This window comes from Corvus cornix, chromosome 4 (genome assembly GCF_000738735.6).
Source record: "Corvus cornix cornix isolate S_Up_H32 chromosome 4, ASM73873v5, whole genome shotgun sequence".
NCBI lineage: Eukaryota > Metazoa > Chordata > Aves > Passeriformes > Corvidae > Corvus > Corvus cornix.
The window spans coordinates 58,294,920-58,312,205 of NC_046334.1; the positions used below are offsets into that span (position 1 = coordinate 58,294,920).

The 17,286-nt window shown below is 36.4% G+C and overlaps 1 protein-coding gene across 5 annotated transcripts in view; it reads right to left on the minus strand.

Moving 5' to 3' along the window:
- Positions 1-17,286, minus strand: part of LOC104690722 (complement C1q tumor necrosis factor-related protein 7) — a 100,930-nt gene that overhangs the window by 14,909 nt on the left and 68,735 nt on the right. For 3 of the 5 annotated variants that reach the window (XM_039550857.1, XM_019286995.3, XM_020584731.2), the window contains 12 exons: positions 16,503-16,680; positions 15,149-15,305; positions 13,899-14,046; positions 11,744-11,882; positions 10,695-10,898; positions 7,243-7,335; positions 5,346-5,437; positions 4,059-4,073; positions 3,452-3,619; positions 1,988-2,093; positions 512-621; positions 296-392 (listed from right to left, as the gene is read on the minus strand). In XM_039550857.1, the coding sequence (XP_039406791.1) occupies positions 296-392; positions 512-621; positions 1,988-2,093; positions 3,452-3,619; positions 4,059-4,073; positions 5,346-5,437; positions 7,243-7,335; positions 10,695-10,898; positions 11,744-11,882; positions 13,899-14,046; positions 15,149-15,305; positions 16,503-16,680 (1,507 nt within the window). The remainder of the gene's footprint in view (positions 1-295; positions 393-511; positions 622-1,987; positions 2,094-3,451; positions 3,620-4,058; positions 4,074-5,345; positions 5,438-7,242; positions 7,336-10,694; positions 10,899-11,743; positions 11,883-13,898; positions 14,047-15,148; positions 15,306-16,502; positions 16,681-17,286) is intronic. The other 2 variants (XM_010401881.4, XM_019286994.3) reach the window with 1 other exon arrangement.

The window sequence follows — 17,286 nt, forward strand, 5'->3', positions numbered from 1 at the left end:
AATTTTAGGATCACCAATTCCATTAAATATCAGTAAAGCATACTACATACATGTGTTCAACTCTAGCAGCATTTTACGTGGTACAAGCTGAATTTGTACAAAGGTTAGCACTGTAAAAATTTCTCCCTCTACAACCTTGCAGTATTGACTAGATATAAAATCATAAGGAATGATAAAAGAGAGAAGAGAGAAGGACAAGAGGGGGAAAGTTACTACATGGAAAAGTCTTGTTCTGTCAACTTCAAAAAGCTCACAATATTCTGTAATGTACAGTGTCCTTCAATTATGAACTCACCTCTACAGCATCATGAAGTACTTCATCAAAAACATTAATGAAGACTTCGTCTTTTACCGACTGCAAACTGTGGGTGCTGTAGTCACCATCAGGAGCTCTGAAGAGGTTAAAGAAATCAAAAAAGTGATTTGAACAGTACAGGAAAATGTGGATAAATTTGCATGCTCAAATTAAGTTATTATTAATCAGAAATAATTTGGTTTCATTTTGCCATACCTAAATGGAAGCTCAAGTTCCTCATTCCAGCTGGGGCTTGGACCTTCTGCTGTTGTTGTCCGGCAGACTGTTCGCTGAAAAGAAACTTCTACAAAAGGACGGACCAAAACCTATAAACAGGTATCGAAACAAAGGAAACAGACCTCTGTGGAAATTCATAAGAGCACATTAAATTACACATTTAATGTATTTAGAAAAATATAATTTCTGGTGATCAGGCTGGTCCAGCCCAGATATAACTTTATACACCTTAAATATTGCATTTCATGGGCTTCTAAGCATTTATGAAGCTTTTAAAAATATTTTATACACTACCATTTCCAAAAGTTTATGTGTACTCAGAATACTTGACGTATTTATATGCACTGACAAAACCACATTTTCTCCTGAGAATGAAAAAGCCACAGGCTATCTAATCAAGGAAAGTAACTGAAACAGAACATGTGATCCAGCCACCAGTGGAAAAAAGCGCACTCGTATCCTCTTATCTGTAATCCAAGAAGCCTACAGCTACAATCCTGGCTGTCCCTGAAACTGGTTCCTATGCCAGATAAGCAACTTCATTTAGATAAAACAAACCCCTAATGTGATTAAAAATGCCTTCATTAACATTCAAATGCATATGCCAGAACCTTTTCTACATTTCAAAAAGCTGTAATTTTGAAGGAAAATCATAAGAAAACGAGGAAAAAACCCTGAAGGTCTTTCATCTTCATTCAGAAGGATGCTGAATTTAGTTCTAAATAGCAAGCAATTGTAGTTTTAGTGTCAGCCATAAGAATGGCTGTGCTGGTTTAGACTACGAGTGTACTGGACCCAAAGTGAAAACAGCCAGCAGCCAACATATACAGAAGAACTGAGCAAGCATAGATGATATTTTCTCCTATTACTCTCCCAGACCTCAAACATTTTCAGATGAAAGACTTTTCTAAGTTTGTAATGATTTTTCTATTAAGTAACTCCCAATGGATCACTCTTCCAAATACTTGTTTAATACCCACTTCAGCACAAACAAACCTCTTTCATCCGCAATACATGTAAGCGAGTTCTCTGGGCACCAACCAGCTGCTGAATGAAGAACCACAACCTTCTTTTGAAGCTTGGTTTTGAATCTAACTCCTACCAGCTTCCTTTGCCCATCACTCACATTTGTACTTGTAGTGCCAGGAAGTAGTCAATCCCTATCCAGTGTCTACATGATTTGTGATTTTGTGACTTTCTACCATATTCCTTCTCCTCCACTTGCAGTTACGGGTGTTCTGGCTGAAAGCCCCACTATTTTTCACTGGGCAGTAGCTGTTCCATGTATCTGACATCACCTTCTCTGAACCTTTTGCAGCTTTACTCTCTTTTTGGAGATCAAGGAGTGGGCAAGGCAACCTTGCCAATAAGGTATGTTTCTGAGGGTGAATGCTACTGTCTGTGGAAAAGAGGAATGCTCACAGCTTCACAGAAAATGTCCATTTTGTAATATACCTGGTTGAATGCCCAATCTGGGCTATTAGGTGGGCTTTGAGCTGACGGAGAGGCTGCAAACATCTCGTTAAAGGACCTTGAAGATTTCGATGGCTGTTGAAGTTTGCTGCAAGAGGAAACAGACAACAACCAGGGAAGACAGAAAATTCATTACAAAATATGAATCCCTCACATTCTCTAATAGCCATACAGAATTCTGGAAATACTCCCGATGGTTTTGTTACAATTTTAAGCTTTGGAAGATATTTATTTGATCAAATAACACAAATAAAATGCCAGAAAGGGCTACCGAGTATATACTTCTTACAAGCCTCGTTGCAGAAGAGTACTTTGTGCCCGGAGGCTCTCTTTTCTGAAGAGCTTATCAACTGCAGACTTTTTTTTGCCTACCCCACACAATCTCTTTGAGCTACAGGTTTTTAAGTTCAAGTAGCTGAATCCCTGCAGAATTTGTGAACAGTGTAGATCTCATGGTATTCAGGCACAGCCTCTATGGCAAAAAAGAATCCATATGAATACTACAGTTTTGTCGACCCATGTGTGAAGTAAAAGAAAATAAATGTTAAAACATTTATTTTTATAGTACATCCACATAACTTTTTTTGTGATAACATCACATTACAGACTATAAAAGAGTAACTATTCATGTAGAAGCAGCTTGAATTTTTAATCTTCTTTTTCCTGTCAATGAATTGCTTTTCTCAGTATCAACTTATTAACAGGAGCAACAGAACCTGTAATACAGTAAGAGATAGAACAGCTGATGATGCTAAATTCTGTAACTGGCCAGCTTGGAAATACCTCTGAATTAAATGCAAGGTGTATTCATTTGAGGGGAGAGAGAGAGAACACTGCACTAATAATTGCTTCTGGAACTGAAACAGACTGTTCAGTGTCTCTACATGACCCACCATCATGCAGTGCAGGCATTGTCTTAATGTGCCTGAATGGAAAGGCCACCTTTAAAATTAGAGCCACATTAGGCTCGGACTATTAACTTAAATAGTTCATCAAGAAGAAGACCAACATGCTACACTCAGGAGGAAAATACAGTATCCCACAATGAAGAACTGGATTTTTTAATATTTGGTTTTGGTATTTAATTAAAATACTATGAAATAAAATTTCCCTGAGTTTTATCAAGAGGCTAGCTGAAGGTATAATTCATCTGATATTACCAGGGTTACAATGCTGTCAAAGCTGTAACTTATCTTTCAGACAGTTTCTGGTAAAACATGTCTTGAATTTCACAGCTACTGAAAAACTATTATATTAATCTACAAACTCACAAAATATCAGTTCTTTATCATCATTAATAAAAAGATAAATGTATATACGTATGTTTTTATTATGAGAATCAAAACAACACACATGGCTGCATTGCAACATCCGTTCCTTCATCCATCCTCAAAACAGCAGAAGACAGAAAATGAATCTGTACTGGAAACAAGCATTTAAACATACCTCATCACTGGTTTTCTCACTGGAATATCATAGGCTCTAATGATGTTCACTAACAGTTTGATGTCTCCATCTGATAAATTCTGTGCTGTGACCTTCTTCCTTTCTTTTCTTCTTGGCCTTAACGGTCGTTTTGGCTCTGCCAGTTTAAAGAGGCTGAGTCCCAAAATACTAATAATCATAAACCAGATATTTAGTCAGCTTTGCATAGAATCCAGCATTCTAGTGTTACCGTGACACATGAAAATTATGCACTAACATAAAAAGGAAATATTTGCTCCTGCTAGTGCCAAACAAAACTCTCTGAAATGTCAAAATGTTGCAATTGTTTAGCACTGCACAATCCAGTTCTGTCTTATATTTCAGGAATTATAACTTCAATGTGCAAAAAAGTTTGGCTATTTTGGGTGTTTTTTCCCCAAAACTGTGTAAGATGCAAACAAGACAATTACACAGCTTCAAGATAGATCTAAACTACAGTGCTGTAAACAAGGGATCTAGGAGATTACGATAACCTCTGTACAGAAGAGGCAAAGCATCTAACTACACAGCTATGTACACTGAACAAGAGGCTACAGAAAGGAAGCAGAATCAATATACCACAACATACCCGGGACCCTCAGAACTTATAACCCAAGGCAAAGCAGAACCAAAGGAAAAAAGAAAACAAATAGGAAAACAAGAAAATGAAGATGTATGTTTTGTTTATACAGATGTGTGTAATGTTTACATCATTGATATCAACTGCAGACATTCAAAAATCACATTTAAAACCTGATAGTCGATGGCATTTCTTCCTTATATATAATAAATCCCCCTCAGTAATTACTTTTAAAATAACACAAAATCATGAGTTACTGAAATATCTCACTAAGTAAATATTAAACAAACCACTGTTTATTTGGAATTCAGTAACCATAAAACTTTGCAAATAGAATCCAATACGAATTAGGATTCATGATGAAAAAATACAAATGAAGCATCTTATTTTAAACAAAAAGCTAATTGTAGTCCTGTTCAGATTTTTCTCTACTGTGATGTGAAAACATCAACTAAAACTAAGCATGAAGTCTTTTGTAAGAGAGCAAGTCTCTGTATCTCCAGCAGATGGGACTGTTTAGATTTATACAGCTGGCTGAAAAACACTTCGACTGTATTACAAGGGTGCTTTGTTTATAGTGAACAGAAGCAACTTCTACATGAAAGAAAAAAATAACTTGCACAACTTGTTTACTTACACAGATTTTAAGTGAGCAGAGTCATCTATGTTGTGATGACTGATACATGTGAAAATCGACAGGTATGGGATTTGAAACAAAAATCCAAAGAAAGTGCTCAAGTAATAAATGAAACAATAATCTTAGAAGAAAAAAGCAGTAATTTCCAAACTCGGTATCTTTTTTGAACATAAACAGCATATGACAACATTCAGCATCAGAAGTACATGGGAAGTAAAATAAAGAAAATGACAGTTAAAACTCTACTGCACATTATTTGCAGGGTATAGGCACTGGCTGTAAGTAGGCATCACCTACAGAACCAGTACTAATGATACTAACTCTGACACTTGCCTGATAATTGGAAATATTCAATCTGGCACCAGCTGGACAATGATCAGCTCATCAGAAATGCATTATATCCTGTTAAATCTTATTTACACACTGTCACTTTATTTCTGTCAAAAGCAGACTTTTTCTTAAAAAAGTTTTTACACACTTTGTTTATCAATACATTGTACTGGCACAGGTATACACAGTGATTGGAAGTTTATCTATTATACTAAACACAAAATCACATCAGTTTGTCACATCAACACACTCTGCAAAAGAGAAATAAAAAAAGCTGGTGGTTTTACATTAATTTTTTTATTTGCAAAAAATAAGGATAGCTCTCATACCCCAGGCTTGGAATCTCCTCTTCATTGACAAGGTCAGAGAGAATGAAATGGTGTTTTGCTATGAGGAAACGGTTGATTACTGATTCTCGAACCTGTGAATGGGGAGGGAGAAGAGACAAAAGTGCATTTCTAATCCAAACCACTGCCAATATTTGCATTCTGTCTGTTAAACACAAACAGAACATCCACATACAAATTCTTCATTTTTCCCAATTCTAAGAGGGTCACAGTTGAAGAAAAAATTCCTTACCACCAGCCATTTCTTTAGAATGTAAAAGCATCTCATTTTACCAATATAATGCTTCTCTAGAAACATACTGGCTAGATTCATAGACGAATATATGAAAACATACAATCAAAAAATTATGTCTTCATCTGCTTACAACCTACCATCAGAAACAATTACAACAATAAATGACACTAACAGACATCTCTTTTCAGTATCTAAATGAAGTTGCAAAAAAGGTTGTAGAGAAATCTATATGGTACTGGTTATGTGGATCAAAGAAATTCTCTGGACTACAGAACTGATGAAACCTGTATTACAAATACTGTGATTCCAAATAAATGTTTAAAATTCTTAGTTCCTTTCATTTCTTTGCTGAGGTCGTAGAGTGAAGCACAAAGATGAAAGTCTTCCCTCTTCTCCCAACAACTGTGTGGAAGCAGACTGAAAGAATATTGCCTTTGTCCTTTTTTCCTACCACTAATGCTAGTAATGCCTTTATACTCTGTGCTAGTACAACATCAGAAGCGATACACATACAAAGATCACATTTCAGAGTGAACTGAATTTCAGTTCTGATATGAGCAATCTAATTTTCTAGCCCATCTGACAATTTATAAAAGTGAAAAGCTGTTTTAAAAAGGCTACTTGTATTTAATCTATGAAAAGAGGCAAACAAAGGTACTATAATGTATGCTATTCTGTACTACTTCACTACTACTCAGTGTGCTACAAAACCCATATGTTCAATGCCATGCAAAACATACGGGGCTGACAAAGATATGACAGCTTTGTCAAAAATAATTTTTTTATACTATCATACTGAATCTGGACTTCGGCACTTGCCTGGAAGATTTAAACATTTTTTTCTCTATGGTTCTTTCATGAAGTATTCTTTCTAACCAACAATTTGTTTTGTCCTACTTTAATTCAACCTTATCATCATACTTCATGTTTTGCTGGCAGGCTAGAATTTGATACATTTTTTGATATTTACACAACTGGTAAGAAACTGGTAGCCATGTTTTGCACTTGCTACTCTGCCAATCTGAAATTGCAAACTTTTCTTGGTTAGATGATGAATGTTTTCCTTCTTTTTCCCTAAGGATTAAAGAGAATATTATCTTAATGTAATGAAAACTAGAAGAATAAATTAAATCAATGTAAGGGGAAGATGTTACTCTAATACCACAATGAAGGTAAATGTGATGGAAAATATGCCCTCTGCCTCAGGCTGCAGGACAAGACACTGCGTATTACATTAAATGATTTTTAGAAGTGATTCAGGCTGCTTTCATGGAGATAATTAAGTTCTTAGCATCACAGCCTACAACAAGGAAAACAGGGAGGAGAGAGAAATCACTGAATTCCTGGGACTCAACAGTACAAATCTCTGGGACACCGGAGCAAAGAAGAATTTACAGAACTGACAGAAATATCCAGAATGGCTGGTCATTTTGTATATTGCATCTTTCTCAATAGCATTATATAACACAGACCTCCATTTGTTCAGTTACACCAGTTTCAGGCCTAACTTGGAATTTTAAAGATGTCTGTAGGTCGTATTTAGAGATGAATCAGGTTTTAGTATTCATGGAAATAAAGTACCCAAGTACAGAAGCAACATACGGCCTACAGGAATATGGTGGGTCCATATATTTAGCATCTTACCTTCTGTAGGTAGTTGGCAACAACTGCTCTGTGTGCATCTAGGTAATTTTTGCTGTCAATCACATCCCTCTCTTTCACTCTCTTCTCATAGTCCTAAAGATATTTATTACAGTTTGTGATTCAATATATGTTCAGTGCTTTATCACATATAAGAAAAATGCTAAGTATTTCATTAATAATAATGTATGGACCACAGCAAACCACAGCAGATGCGAGAAGTTTGAAAAGCTATTTTTAATGCTAGTTTATACAATATATGCTAAACTTCCATGAATAGAGAAATAGAGACAAGAATTCCATTCAGTTACAAGATTCATGTGGTTTAAATTACAACAAATAACTTGAAGATTTCCCTCTCTTCTTTTAAAGCTGAACTTTGACCTGCTGCTATAAACTGAAATTCCATTTGAACTGGAAGTGGAGTCACTTATTGCAGCTTCAACAGGAAGAGTATTTTATAAGCAGAAATGACGCAGTATTCTTGGAAGATGGTCTGAACTGTGTTTTAATACTAGTAAGTACTTTTCCAAATAATTAGTAACTACTTTTCATAGGGTGTAAAACTCACTTGGTGAGTAGAACTGCACTTGGTTCTTGGGGAGAAGTATGTTGATGGGATATCTCTCAGGGTTGTGGTTACTATTCTGATGGACTACAGGGAAAGCTCTACTTACAGATGCAACTTTTATTCACGAGTTTAGGAAAGTGGCTTATAAATTAAGAAAAGGCTAGAGCTGACACTCAGCTTCCAAGCAAAAACCAGAACTTACAAGTCAAGAGGACCTCCCAGGATCTGCAGGTTTAATGGCAGTCTGCAAATCACACTGGCTTTAGAACCACAGCTAGTTATGTAAAAGTACTCAGTAAAATTAATCTTCAGGTCTGAGCTCTAACAGTAAGGATGAACAGCTCAATGTCTAGTTAGTGTGCTCTAAATAGCAAAGTGCCCCTGGAATTGATTATAGGCCAGCATTATTCAGTTTTTTCACAAATGACCTGGATGAGGAAACTCAACGCACCGCCAGCAATTTAGCCAAGGATACATGATTAGGAAGAGTGGTTAATATGAGTGGCTGAACCATAGTTCAGAGGGCTCTTGCTAACTTAAGACTGTGACAACTGAAGCCTCAATAAAGGCAAAATTCTGTATTGAGGGTGGAATAATTTCATGCACTGGCACAGCCCTACAGAAATAAATGTGGGTTTAATGACAACCAAAGACGTGTTCTTTTGGCAAAAGGCAAACCATAGGATACATAAGGATCAGCATGTCCTACAGACAAAGGGAAATTAGCAGCCTGACTCCTGTCTCCAGCCTGACACTTGAGGGGACATACATGAAATACTGCAGCCAGTTTGCAGCTGCCGGTTCAAGAGGCAGGTGGAGACACTGGATGGGATCCACTAAAGTGCTACTAAGACAGGCAGAGGCCTACAGAACGTGACCTACAAGAAGAGGTTAGAATCTTAGAATAATTTCAGTTTGAAGAGACTACTGGTGGTCATCTGATCCGAACTCTCAGAGTCGGAACAACTCCAATCAGAATGCTCAGGGCCTTGGACAGTTTTATTTTCAGTATCTCTAGAGATGGCAATTCTACAAACTTGATGGACAATAAATTCTAGAACTTGAATACCGTTCTTTGTGAAAAATGTTTTCATTATATTTAACTGGAATGTCTCTTAGAGCAACTTGTATCTATCATCATCTCACCTCTAAGATGAATCTCTGTTTTCTCTGCACTGCTGGGTACCTGAAGGATGCAGTAAGAAACCCCCTCAGCCTTGCCTGCTTAGGCAAAAGCCACCTTAGTCCTTTCTGCCTCTCCTTATGGGTCATGTGCTTCAGCCCGGCACATATTCTGGTAGCTCTCTACTGGACTTATTCCAGTATTTCAGAGTCTTTCTTGCACTGGGCAAGGTGTTCAAATTCATCAGTCTGGTGAAGAAGAGATTAATGAGCAATGCAGTATCTGCCCACAACTTTTCGAGGGGCAGTTACAAAGAACAAGGTGCCAAAATTGTCTCTCTAGTTCCAGACAGTACAACAAGGGAAAGCAGCCATTAAATACAACTTGGAAGGCTCAGGTTGGACGTGACTTTTTTTTCTTTTTTTGAAAAATCTCTGGAAGGATAGCGAAGCACTCGAACAGGTTATCCTAAAATGCAGTGGAGTCTCCCATTTAGAGGTTTCAAGACTTGGCTAGACAAATAAACAGCTGACCTCATCTAGTGCTGGCAACAGTACCACCACTTCAGTAGAAAGCAGGATCAGATGATCTCCAGACAGTATTTTCCAAATAGTATTTCCATGATTCTACGAATTTACAGACTTTTTTGCCAAATAGCTAGTAAACCAACTAGGAAATACAGTATCACTTGAAACTTAGTTTTGAAGACCACAGCATATAAAATAAACTTGGAATGGGTAATCATGGGTTTATCCAATTTAACCTTAATGGAAAAAAATCAACAACCCCCATCAAAATAATTCTTCAACTATGGTTTTCAAATTTTGAATGGTAACATGAAATGAATGAAAATAGTCCATAAAATAAACTGGATCAGAAAGGTATACCAAAGATGTGGTACGTCTTTAAATAAAAGATAAAAAACTAACCTCAAATGTAAAAATTAATAATATTTATTGCAAAAAGACAGATATGAGTGCATTAATAAATATATTTTTTAAAAACATATCATCCAATAGAAAGGAAGAAAGGAGTTTTTCAAATAAATCTATGTCAGAAGAAGAAGGGATGAGACAGCAGTTGCCAGAATCTGAGATGATTCTGATCCTGCTAAGGCAATGAACACGCTAAAATGCTCCTTAGCTACACGAATTGCTAAGAACAAAAAAATGCATGACTTTACACTAATAACAGAGTTGAGATAAAAATAATTGAAGTATAACCCAAATAAAAAAAAATGCACACATTGCATTTCAATAAGGTAATTAACAGACAGGCAAGGACAGAGTAAGGTAATTGGAGCAACATACTAAAACAGAAATATCTGTAACATAGGCTCTAATGAAACAAAAAAAGATTTTAATTCTTGTTAGAGTCATTGCTTCTAACAGTCCCCTCAAAAAGAGCTCAAAAGCTAATAAGCCTAAGCCTGAATTATCTCTGAATTACCTTCCTATATCTGAAATCAGTTTTAAAAAAAAAGTCTCTCAACTTTAACAAAAACTGTTTTATAACATTTGTGTCTACAGCAGTGTTTCTGTGTTATTTACCTCTTAACACACTGTAGCTGTGGAAATATTGCCCTGGAAGGAAGCTATTTCAACTAGATGAAATAACACTAGAAAAGACTGAAGGACTGAAATTCTCATTTTTTTCATGTCACCATAGCTTTACATTCTTTAAAGGACCACTTAACGTAACTGCAAGTCGAATATTCTAAGCACTTAAACTAGAAAAGAAGTATTTCAGAAAACATTCTACCTGGAAGATTTTCTCACTGATTTCTCGTTCATGTAAAGGGACTTGCTTATAGTTTCGGAATTCTGTCACCTCCTCGTTTCTGAGCTGCAAGAGTCGGAATCTTTTTGATCTATTAAACTCCTCATCAGAAACAAAATTAAATTCTTGCTGCAACTGTTCCAATCTGAAGAAATCAGGAACATGTGCCTCTCCGCTTGTAGTAATCTAAATTAGTAACAAAAATATTAACCTTTTCATACAGAGTGACAAAAATCTATAAAACAGCTTTTCTAAGTTGTACATGCATATTGCAAGAATGTTCATTTTAAGCAAAAGCAATAAAAATGGATCACACAGACTGAAACATCAAGTATTTTATAGTTGGGTTTTGCTGAGCAAAGCATATGAGATTATATGTTACAGAATACAATAAAATTCTATTTCCTTGTATCATAAACAAAAGATTAGAGAGTATGAAAACTGTAAAATGTCAGAGTAACCTAGGAAGCTGTACTGTAAAGGAGATCCATTTACAGAACTTCAGCTTTGTAAATAGCTATGTAAATTAAACAGCTATGTAAATAAACAGCCATGTAAATTAAGCAGCTATGTAAATAGCTCCTCAATTTGTTGTTTAGAAAAGTTGAAGCTTCTACAACACCTACAATCTCTTTGTGCAATCCTCACTAATGAGCAGCTTTTTATTTAGTACCACACAAGCACACTGGAAATTCCCCTGCACTTTAAGGAAAAAACAAACACAAAATCTGTATTTTGTTTTTAATTTATTACTGATCTGTAGGCACATTCCCTTCTACCTATTTTTTGCCACTAGTGAATGGATTAATAAATCATATTCATTAATATGTAAACAACCCACTACTATATGGATATAGTAAAATAAATCATATTTTAGTAGATATTTTGCTTCTTAACATTCACACAAGTATGTCCATCACAAATTCAAATGTTGCTACCTCCCTGGCATGCATGCAGATTGCCTGGGGAGATCCTGGTGCCCGGGAGTTTAACAGCTGCATTAGCCCTTCACCTCTGTAAACATCACTTACCATGATCAGCTGCATCAGAGCTGCATTGTTTGGGTCATTTGGATCGAGTTTTGCTTCAGCTGCCCACTTAGCTAGTTTCTTCATATCAGTTAAGCCAGATGTACCGATGGATGCAATAGCATCGATATTTTTTAAAGCACTAAAAAGACAATTGACAGAACTTACACCTAAACCACATTTGATTTAGCAATCTAAAGAAAGTATTTAAAACAATCTTAGAAAAACCCAAAAAGCTCCCCACAACCTGAATAGTAAATTCCAGTACACAGTTCTTAGTTGTAGCTATGGAACTGAGGGAATGATCAATTGCAAAGTCAAGGTGAAATATGAAGGAGCTGGTGGAAGACAACTTTTATACAAAGTAATAAGGTGCTTATTGATACATTTCTGATACACCTACGCTATTCCACATTGCATACTAGCAAGTAAGAAGATAAACTGCCTCACACTGTGGAAGGTAACATAAAAGTTTTGACAAAGAACTTCTAAAACATACAGTCCTTGCTAGTGCTTATCTTAGCTCCTGTCTTGGACCTGTCTCCTGGATGGTGCTTTCAGACCTGCATTGTAGCCCTCATCTCTGCCCCTCCTTGCTGTTTCTGCATAGACCCTGGGGCCTGAACCATCCTCTCATCATGTCTGGGACCGCTGCCAGCACTCTGCTCTGCCTGTCATGTCCAGACTGCATGGTGGCTGAAGAGGACACTGCCTGTGCTTGGGAAACCCTTGCAGCCTTCTCTCTTCTGATGCAGCACTGCTTATGGTCCTTCCTGTAAGAAGTCCCAAATCTTTATCCTCTGGATGCTCCTGCTCACTTTCTTGTATTCTCAAGAAAGGAAGCATGGTAGGTAGTCTGGAGGCCATTTGTACACTGCCCTGATCACCAGGCTTCTGGCTTCTCACAGAAGCCACCTCTGAAGCCCCCCTGCTACTCAAACCTTGACACGTAAGCCCAAAACACCAGGACAAGTGAGTTATTAGCCAAATGCCACAGGAGTGGATGCTGCCCCTTCTCTTGTTAGGGATGCTAGTTTGAGTCTTTGTTCTCTATTTACTTGAGTATTTTCAAGAAACCTTTAAAAACTTACAGATCTGTCTTGTGCTTGGTTAGAATCAGCCAAATATCCAGCAGTTACTGGAGCAGCAGATAAAGCAGTAACATCAAGTTTATCTTTAGGCACCAGTCTTGAACAAATGCCACCCGAATCACAATTGTGCTAAAAAGCTCATGGGTAGCAAAAGCTAACATTAGTCACGAAAATCTGTCTCCAACCTTCCCAACAGACAATGGAAAACCACAGAGAGCTGTTCAACCAGAAGGTGTTTCAGAGAAGAGTATTTCACAGATAACTTCCTTCTGAAAGTCTTCATTTTTCCATTTATTACAGTGATTAGTCTCCAGAGTTTAAAGTTAGCCATTGGGAATGCATCTTTAGATTTTAATCTCAAGTTATTCTAGTCTCACTGAAGTCAGCAGAATACTGGTATGTTGATCAGCAAAATACTTGAATGGCTGCAGCTTGGTCAACAATAGTAAGAGAGTGATTTGTAAGCCAATGTCTAGCCTCTAAATAAATAAAAAGCTGGCAAACTGATCAGCTGGAAGAAGTATTAATACTTGCTCAATATTAATGAGTATGGGAAAACTCTTAATGGTTTACAGTGAAGGTACCTAAGGACATTACAAAAGCAGCCTTTATGTATCATCTCCTTGACTTTATGGAATTATACAAAAGCAACAGAATGGACAAATAATCTACAATAACCAACTTTCAGCCTCAGGGCAAATTATATAGCTTCTCCAAATGCACTCCAGATAAGAAAGAGCTGGAGTTTCTGCTCTTAGCAAAATGATTACAGGAAGGTTCCTTAACAATATATTCACTTTCTATTAGAAAATCATAAAATTGAATTAATCAGCTTGAATTGAACTTTGATGCTGTCTAGAAATAATATGTTAAAGGTAAAATTTCTAACAAAAAGATATTTATCACAAATATGTACCCTAAGTTATCAGCAGAGGGTTATAGCAGAGAGTAAAGCATCTAAATTTAAGGAAAAAGATAATGAAAATTCTTGACTATGAAAGTGCATTTTTTTAAAATACTAATATAACCAGTTTCCCATGAATCACTGAAAATTCTTATCTTATTACCTTGGAATGCCTGTGTTTTGCTGAGATACCGGAGGAATTAAGGGGATTCCTTTTTCTCCAACTGCCCAAGAGACACTGTTGGATACTTTCCCCGAGGTCATTAAACTCATTTTGTTGCTACCATCAGCTTCAAATGAAAAGGACACACCTATAAAGGGGGAAAAATCCAAAGTAGTATATTTATGCATTCAAACATATCTTAACATTTCTAAAAATACTTCTAGAAAATGACTAGTCAAATAACCTGTGCCTTTATATAAAAATGTTAATGTGAAACAATGATTCTGCTGCATGCTGTGGGGAAGAACTCTGTTCTACAACGAGTGAAAGATTCCATTACACCTACAGAAATGCCTTCCATTTGAGTTGGAAGGAAAGGCTATGACAAAGGCTCTTTTTTTTTTCTCCACAGATGCACACCATTTAATATTTCTGGTAGTTTTCAGATTCAGCATACTTTTATTACCAAAACAGAAATTCAGAGTCAAAATAATTATGTATGATTGAAAAGTCAGTCCTAAAGCTTTTGACACACAGTTTTAATTTGGTCATCATAGTCAGTGACATTTACACATGCTGTAATGATTTTTTTACCCTGTTTTTTTCCTCCTCAGTTTTTTATCTATTCTGCTCTAGCTTTATCTGTATTTTTATATAAAGCAAATTTATGCAAGTCAGTCATCTCACAATGCTGTTCAAATTCATTATACAAACTTGGAAGTTCCATATGCTACTCTGTATTCTTCTTGTTTCCCCTTTTCCTATCTCTCCCTTGTTTCATCTTTAGCCTAAAGCCCCAGGGAAAAGGTGTGTGCAGGTTGTCAACAAAGCAAATAGGAGGACAAAAATTACTCTGCATATACACTTCTACAAACAGTTTTTCAGTGATTTAAAGCGTTAAAATCACTGGAGCTACAACGATTGATATCTGCTTGCTCTGCAGTGTCAGAGGCCTGATTAACTCAAATGCTCAAAAAACCCCAAACATCTTCTATAGGTCGTAAAGCTCCACTAATACAACAAGACAAATAATAAATAGACACATTTTTATTATTCAGAGCTTAAAAGTAGTAAGAGACAAAAATTCAATAGCAAACTTCAATAATAAGAATCATTATTATTATGGAAGACTCAGTTACAGAACCTGTAAAGGCTCTTAGCAGAATTTACTCTGAAACCTCCAACCTCTTACTGCTACATGGTTTCAGCAAAATGAGAAATGCTGAACTGAGGAAGACAAGAGTGCCTACCACTGCCAACTCCTTCATGGTCCAACATCACACGCTGATCACTGCTGAACTCTATTTCTTCCAGAGGAGCAGTGCCTGTCAGAACTGCAGTCTCAGGAACAGGTAAGAACACTTCAGCCAACAAGGTGGTACTGCTGATACCTGTAGTTTCATAAATCTAGAAAAAAACCATGATGACAGACAGAAGAAAAAATTTACATGTGCATTCCTGACAAGTTGAAAACATATTGCAGGGTATTGAGAGAAAAGGTTTTACTATGGCTGAAGCATGAAATAAGTAATTTAGGGCAATTGTATTAATTCCCTTTCTAAAATATTCAAGTAGCAGATATTTCAGCTATCAGTGGCTTACTTGATCTGAATTCTTCCTAAAAGTCTACCCTATTCACTTTTCTAATGCCCCTAACACGAGTATGACAAGCTCTAGGCTTTAAAGAGAATCACTGTATAATATGCAACTGCTTGTGACACAGTCACTGGGATCAGGTGAAGATTCTGGAGGGATTCTGCCTCACTTATTCTCCCTTACCATGAAAGGCAGGGTATGGCACACAGTCCCCATTCTGGCAGCACTGCAGGTTGCTTCTCTCTTTCCTAGCCAGCTGCAGGCTCAGAGTGATGTGAGTGATTCCTCCATTCAGACGTTTTTAACCCAGGCAAATGGTATTCCTTCTCCTTTTCAATTTGTGTGTTAAATAAATAAGCAGACAAGGGGTTTTTACACCCTCCCCTGAACTACCAGTGTTACCTAACCAGAGGAATCTTATAAAGGGAGAAGTAGGATCCTGATTCTGCTCCCCCTAAATATATTTTGTATTAACTTTGAAAAGTATTCATGTGAATCATTTATTAATTCATACTTGGAATGGGGAGTGGTAGTGGCTTGATTTAACTGCACTGGTGATCAAGTCAAGCGGAGTTATGGACATTACTACAAATTATTTTTTTTTCTTATTCCCCTCCAGTAAACATTATGATGGTTTTACTGTGTGGAAAAGAATGTTTTAATAAAACATTAGCAATTTGATCTGCAACCTAAATCAGTTTTTCCAAAGTTAAGAGGCCAATCCATTAACATATTTAATCACAAGTGCCAATTATTTAATTTCTCCCATCCAACATATAGTTTTGTTCTAGATATATCTAGAAAGCATAAGCATCAAAAACATAGCACCAAAGTTAAAAGTTTGTGACTAAAGAAGCAAGGAAGGAGCTTAAGATTGATGATTTACAAAGGGTCTTTCACAGGTTTTTCAGTCTTTATGACACTATCGCAGAGCAAAACACAAGCATTACAGGAGTAATTACATTTTATATCATCTTTTAAAAGTTATTGCGATAAATCATCATCTACCTGTAGTTTCAAACTCTCTGGCCAATTGATTATTTGTAAATTGAAAATCTGTCCAAAGTGAACTCTAAAATCGGAACTTATTGGTCGGGTAACAGTCCTTGACACTTCTTTGGAGTTGAAAAGGACTTTTATAAATGCTGAGCGTTTCTTCACGTCTTCTCGTCGCAAAACTTCTGCTCTGTAAATATGTCAAACAAGCCATCATATAATTTTTAATAACATTTTTATTATTTTGTTTTTTAATGAAAATCTGACTTCTCATGGGGAGACAGAACCCACCTAAATAAAGATGGTATTCCTCCAAAAATATCACTACACAGGAATGACTGTAGAACTATTATTTAACGATTGTTTTATCTTCTCGTGACTATAAAATTATTTTTAAATGACCAAAGTCAAACTTTGGATCCACTAAAGCTAACTCCATAGAAAAGAAGTTATCCAGGAAAAAAAAATTCCCTTCCACTCTGTTCCTCCAAAGCACAACAAATGATATCAAATTGAGTTCAAATTTTGAAGTTTTTAGTCACTGGGAGTACAACAGCCAAGCAGCATTCCCTGATGAGGCTATCTGTGAACTAAGTACAAAACAAAGCAGTTTTTAAATTACTGAAGTCCAGCAGATGTATTTTAAATTGTGTGTGCAAATGTGGAAAGTAACACAAAACAAACACATTTATTTCTCTTATCCAGAGTGAAATCTCTGGTTTATTACACAATTTCTTTCTTTTCCCTTTGTTATCTACAGCACAGACCTAGTATAAAGGACTAGCCAGTGAGAGTG